This window comes from Rattus rattus, chromosome 2 (assembly GCF_011064425.1).
Source record: "Rattus rattus isolate New Zealand chromosome 2, Rrattus_CSIRO_v1, whole genome shotgun sequence".
NCBI classification, from domain to species: domain Eukaryota; kingdom Metazoa; phylum Chordata; class Mammalia; order Rodentia; family Muridae; genus Rattus; species Rattus rattus.
This window is the reverse complement of record NC_046155.1, coordinates 61,663,541-61,669,640: the sequence shown is the minus strand read 5'-3', so window position 1 is coordinate 61,669,640 and position 6,100 is coordinate 61,663,541. Positions and strand designations below refer to the sequence as shown.

Below are 6,100 nucleotides of genomic sequence, written 5' to 3'. Positions count from 1 at the left end.
ACTAATGTTTATGTGTACGGACTCATCTGCATGCAGGTCTGCACTACCTGCATGTATTACCAGTGGCGGCCAGAAGAGGGAGTCAGATCCCTTGGAATTGGAGTTACAGCTGGTGATGCGCTGCCATGTGCGTGCTAGAATTGAACCAGGATCCTCTGGTTTGTTGAGTCTTCTCGCCAGCCTCACATCTCATAACTTTTATGTTTTAAAAATTGCAATCTCAAACCATGTTCTAATTTCTCATTTTATTTCTTCTTTGCCTAAAAGTGCATTGTTTATGAATATTTGAAAAATTCTAGACAGATTTCTTTCATTGATTTTTTTTTTTAAATTTTGATTCTGTGATGGTCAGAAAACACACCATGGACTACTTCTAGTTATTTTAGATTTGATATTTATTTCACAGCTTAGCCTCTGGCTTTATTCTGGTAAATACCCTATGTCCACCACAAAAGAGTATGTGGTGGCCACCATCAGGATGGAAGATGAATGACACAGGACCTCGTGGATCTAGGACAACTGGGGGGGTCACCAGTTGGAACGTCAAGGCAAACAATTAGAAAATGTAGTCACACGACTAGACCCACTGTGTTCTGACTGTGCGATGCCAGAATCCTCAGAGAAGCATATTCTGATCTTCTCTGTCACCCAGATCTAGGGATCTGATAAAGGGTGCAATCTTGTAGTAGAAACCACTTGAGGTTTGTCTGTCTGCTCTCAGAATTCTGGGTGAGCCAAGGCAGGATCCTGGCTCCTGGTCCACTGCATTTGGGATTTACTTGGGTCAGGGTTGGGCTTTGCCAGGTCCAGGCATGAAGAAGGAACTGATTAGATGCGCTAGGATACAGGTCTGCTCCTCCGTTCTCTCAGCAGCTCCCACGATAGCCAGCTACCCCTGCCATTCACCAATCCTTCTCCTCCTTCACCTTCACGGGCTCCTACTACCCACATCCTCACAGGGTTTGCTTTCTGCTGGACATATCCATCTTGTGTAGTGGATGGACAGAATGCGTGCTTCTGGAGAATCTCATGACAACTTGGGAGACCTGATATTCACTGGAAGTCAAGCTGACTTAGGGGAGGCATCTTGTCATGCAGTTTGGAAACAAGCTGGAGGAAGGGGATCCAGGATGGATTTTCAGGTGTGGGTAGCTGGGGATAACAGAGGCTGATGGCCTAGACTGATACCCAGTGAGTGGTGTATGCCGTGTAGGGAACCCAAGGGAAGGGCTGGGATATTCTAGTCTTATAAGAATTGTGGGGCTCATCCTATGCACAGCCTGCGGCCTGATGGTACATGGTGGGCCAGGTTGTGGGGATGAATAAGCTGGTGAGGAGCAGGACTTTCAAGCCAGAGGTGGTTTGGGCAGAAGAGGACGGGGATGTGGGCGTTAGGAGCTCATGATGTTGCTCAGAGGGGCTCAGAGGTATGGAGTGTTACTAATTAAGGAAAAGCAGAAGTTGTGAGTAGCAGGGAGGGTTTCAGTGTCCCTGAGATCAGAAGAGGTTGGTGATCATCAACTGTGGTTCTGTAGCTGATGAACCAAGGGATGGGACAGAGGTAGAGAAGCCCCAGGGTCTGGCTCCAGGGTGGGTCTGAGTTAGGAATGATGTGTTGTTTCCAGGAGTCCCTGGCTTCACAGGGCCTGATCTGTGCCTGTCCCTACATCTTCAACCTCTCTGAATCACCAGGGAATGAGTGAGCATCACCATCTCCCCAACCAGGGCTCCCACCACCATCTCCCCAAACAGAGCTCCCACACCCCTCAGTGAGCCACATCCCTTGTCCTTGGTGTGCATTCATAGAATTTTATTCTTTGTTGTTGTTGAGACAGGGTCTCATTGTGTAACCCTAGCTGGTCTGGAAATGACTTTGTAGACCAGCCTGGCCTCCAACTTACAGAGATCCATCTGCCGCTGCCTCCTGGGTGCTGCCCCACCATGCCTGGCTCAGAGGTTTTAATCTTTACTCCCTCTCACTAGTTAACTAGTGCTGAATGATGCTGGTTTTGTCTTCTCTCTGACTATCTCCAGTTCTGTCTTCCTTCCCAGCTCTCTTCCTATCTTATCTCTTGCCTTCTCTTCCCTCTCCTCCCCTTCCTCCTCTTTGCCTCTTCTCTCCCTTCTCCTATCCTTTCCTGGAAGAGTTTTTATAGAATAAAAATGTGACCACATCCCTGCTCTGCTCAGTGTGATTTGGTGGGCGTATCCAGTGAGAGATTAGATCAGTCCTGGGGAACCCAAAGACTTTGGTCAGCCTGTGGCCTAGGCTTTTTGGCTCTGTGATTGGCCTTGTCCCCTCCATGGACCTGGTGGCCTCTATAGTCAGTTGTACTGCTGCACAAACACTTGTCCATCCCTGGTAACACACGTCCTAACCAGGACCTAGCACTTGGCCAGTCCTGCTGTAGGAAGGCACCAGCCTCTGGCTTTCAGTGTTGGAGCCAAACTGTGGGATGCGTGATTCTCTTGCCTTTGTGGAGTTGGGCAGGACATAGATGGGGCTGATATTTCATATACATTACTAATGGCATGATCACTCAGCAAGTTGGTTTCCATTCTGCATGTTTAGGGCACTAGGTTATAGGTATTTGGAGAGGGCACGCTTGTGAATTTTGATCTAGAGGCACCTATCCTTGCATACCTGATCTTTTATCAGTTGGTAGGGCAAGCTGCCCGTGCCTGGATATGTAGGGACAGGGCCAGCCTCTCTATTGCAAATACAGAGATGGGCCTTTCAAAACCAGCCATTTCATGAGCAACAGAGCACTTTGGGTTCATCAAGGGCTCCTGAGAGGGTCCTCACCTCAGACCTGGGAGCCATGATGTGGCTGCTGGCTGGGTAGCCACAAGCAGATTTCAGAGGCTGACGGGAGGGTGTGCCAATCTGTCTGTTCATCCAACTCAGGCCTGGTGAACTGGTAAGCAGGTTCGGGGTTGGGGAAACATGGTTCCTCCTAGGAGGAGAGTCCTAGAACCTGGGCTGCTCGCTGCAGTACCTTTTGCAGCGCCTGCTTGACCTCCTGGTTCCGAAGGCAGTAGATGATGGGGTTAATTAGGGGTGTGAGCACTGTGTAGACAACGGACACAAGCTTGTTGTAGTCGAAGGAGTAGATGGCACGGGGCCGGGCGTAGATGAAGAGAGAGGCTGAATAGAAAATGACCACCACGGCCAAGTGTGAGGCGCAGGTGGAGAAGGCCTTCTGCCTGCCACCAGCGGAGGGCATGCGTAGCACCGTGCTGAGGATGGCTGTGTAGGAGAAGACAGTTAACAGCAGGGGCCCCAACAGGATGAGCAGTGCCAGGAGGAAGTCCACGAGCTCTGCAGCTGACATGTCAGAGCAGGCGAGGTTGAGCAGTGGAGACACATCACAGAAGAAGTGGTTCATGACGTTGGGGCCACAGTAACCCAGACGAGAAATGAAGAAGACCTTCCCCAGGGAAATGGTGAAGCCAGACAACCAGGAGCCACCAGCCAGGAGGCTGCAGAGACCAGGGCTCATGATGACTGGGTAGCGAAGGGGGTTGCAGACCGCCACATAGCGGTCATAGGCCATGACACCCAAGAGCGCGCACTCGGTGCAGGCCAGTGCCAAGAAGAAGTAGAGTTGGGCCATGCAGCCTGTGAAGGAGATGTGCTGGAACTTGGGTGAGACCAGGCTGAGCAGCATCTTGGGCACTGTGACGGAAATGTACCATATTTCTAGGAAGGACAGGTTGCTGAGGAAGAGGTACATAGGCTTGTGCAGTGAGGGGCTGGCACGAATGACTGTGATGATGACCAAGTTCTCTGTGACGGTCAGCATGTAGGCCAGCAGGAACAGTCCTAGAAGGCTTAGGTGGAGCCCCAGGGAGCCCGAGAATCCTACAAGGATGAACTCAGTCACATCTGAGCTGTTCCTTCTGGCAAACATGGTGGTCAAGATTCAACCTGAGGGAGCAAAGGGAGAAGAATTAGGTATGGGAGAGGGGACACCAGCCCCCTGAACTGAGTTCTCTTGGGTACAGAAGAGACTGCATCCTCATATAACACAGTTCCTTATCCCTACAGCCTACAGCTTGGCTCACATTGGTGTGGTACCCAAGCTTATTTCGTAGGGCTTGCCATCTAGCTCAGTGCATATCAGACAAATGCTGTCCACCCTGAAGTACATATCCTGCCACTGTGAGACCATCTCTGTAGCAAATAACGCTTGGGATGGCAGACTCAGTCACTCTCCAGCTCCAGGCTGGCTTTTCTAGGCTCAGGCCACATACCCTGAGTTAGGAACAGGCCATGACTTGGGTCACCATAGGCACAGGAATGGATGAACAGGGCCATCAGTGTCAGAAGAGGTTCAGGCTGTCTTAGAGCAAGCGGCCAAGCTTGAGGAAAGGTAACAAGGTTGGAATCCTGAGGTCAAGAGAGGTGACATGTGGTCAGTGGGAAGGAACCAGTCTGGCCAGAGTGATAGTGGCTTAGCAAGATTTGTCCCACAGGATTCACACCTTTCAGCATGGCTGGCACCCAGAGACCTTGCAAAGGGTGGAATTGCTAGAAAGACAGTCACACTGAAGGTAGAAGTCGGATTGTTTTTCTACTTCACAGAGGAGGTGGTATCTCCTCCTTTGTTGGCTCAGGTGCTTCCCAACGTAGGCCTTCTGAAACGCATTTAATCAGGGCCTTTGCACTTATTTAAAAATAAATGTATTTGGCACTGGGGAGATGGCCCAGTGGGTAAGGTGCTTGCTGCATAAGCAGGAGAACCTGAGTTTGGATCCCTGGAACTCATGTAAAGCTGGACACAGTAACATGTACTTGCAATCCCAACATTCCTGTGGAGAGATGGGAGGCAGAGATAGAGAATCCCTGGAAGCTCACAGGTCAGCTAGTCTGGTAGACACAGTACCAAACAGGAAACGCTGTCTCAAGCAAAGTGGAAGGAGACTGACACCTGAGCCTGTCCTCTGATGCTTACATACATGCCACAGCATGTATGAGCCCGCACTCTCACACAAGAACATGTACACACTAGGGTTAAAGTACAAATGCATAAATAAACCTATTCCCTTGGAGCGGCTGGAAAACTCTCTACTCGTTTCCATGGCTAGTGCCCTGGCTGTCTTCGATGCATCCCCACATGACTGCAAAGGAAAGCTCAGCCAGTTTGCTGGATGTACTGACTGATTTCCCAGAGAACATGTCTGACCAGGTGCAGCTGAGGATCGACCTCCAGACTTGTGTCCATTTTCAGTCTGTCTCCAGAGTGCTGTGAGTAAACACAGACAGTGACCAGCACAGAACGCAGCCTCCACCCACTCTGTGGTCCCCTGGTGTCCTGGGAAGGTATTCCCAGACTTGGGCTCAAGCTGAGTGGCAGGACTGAGCCTGGAGCAGAGAGGATGGTGAGGTAGGGGCCTCTGACCCTAGTCAACAAATCGATCCTCTCAGGGGAGCGACTCTGTTCTCCATCCCATGAAGTGGCCCTTGGAGTAAGACTGCAAGATGGGCTCCTGGGCAGGTGGCCTTTCCGCCATGCATAGGCTTCCCAGGTACCTCTCTTCTGTCTCAAGAATCTTGTGCCTCCAGCCTATCCAAGCTGCTGCTCAATGCCTGAGCAAGGAAGGGCATTGGTGTGCAGTTCTCCTTCTAGAGACCACAGATGTAGCAGAGTCCTCTGACAGGAGCTGAGCTCACACCCACCCTTTCCTTGAGCTGTAACTCTGAACAGGACACCTCCTACCCACAAGCCCCAGACTCTTCTGTCAACCAGGTTTATGACAGGACTCCCACCGGCTACCTGGATAAGCCATAGCAGACAGCATCCCTGCCTCATCTACTCACAGGATGGTGGAAGGCTTGCTATAAGACAGGTTACCTGTCCTGATGGCTCCATGGAGCAGAGAAAGTTTATGGCTCTGTAGGTGCCAGTCTTGAGCTGGTTGGAAAGGACAAGTTCACTGCCAGTAGAGGGACAAAGGGTACCATGCGACAGAAGGGTCTGGGTAGGTCTAAGCAGGGCTTGGCCTGGTTGTCTGGAATGATCTTGGAAGATCAGGTGTGGCGGTCTGGGCAGGTCTTATTAGACCAGGCCTACAGTACATAGACGCTTCTTTAGCA

At 50.9% G+C, this 6,100-nt stretch overlaps 1 protein-coding gene across 1 annotated transcript; it reads right to left on the bottom strand.

Annotated features, from left to right (window-relative positions):
* Positions 1-2,957: 2,957 nt before the first annotated feature.
* LOC116893860 (olfactory receptor 226-like) lies at positions 2,958-3,914 on the bottom strand. Its single transcript, XM_032895580.1, has one exon. The coding sequence runs from the start codon at positions 3,912-3,914 to the stop codon at positions 2,958-2,960; it is 957 nt and encodes a 318-aa protein (XP_032751471.1).
* Between the last annotated feature and the right edge of the window lie 2,186 nt (positions 3,915-6,100).

Coding starts and splice junctions, on each gene's coding strand:
- LOC116893860 (XM_032895580.1), bottom strand. CDS start 3,914: ATGTTTGCCAGAAGGAACAGCTCAGATGTGACTGAGTTCATCCTTGTA.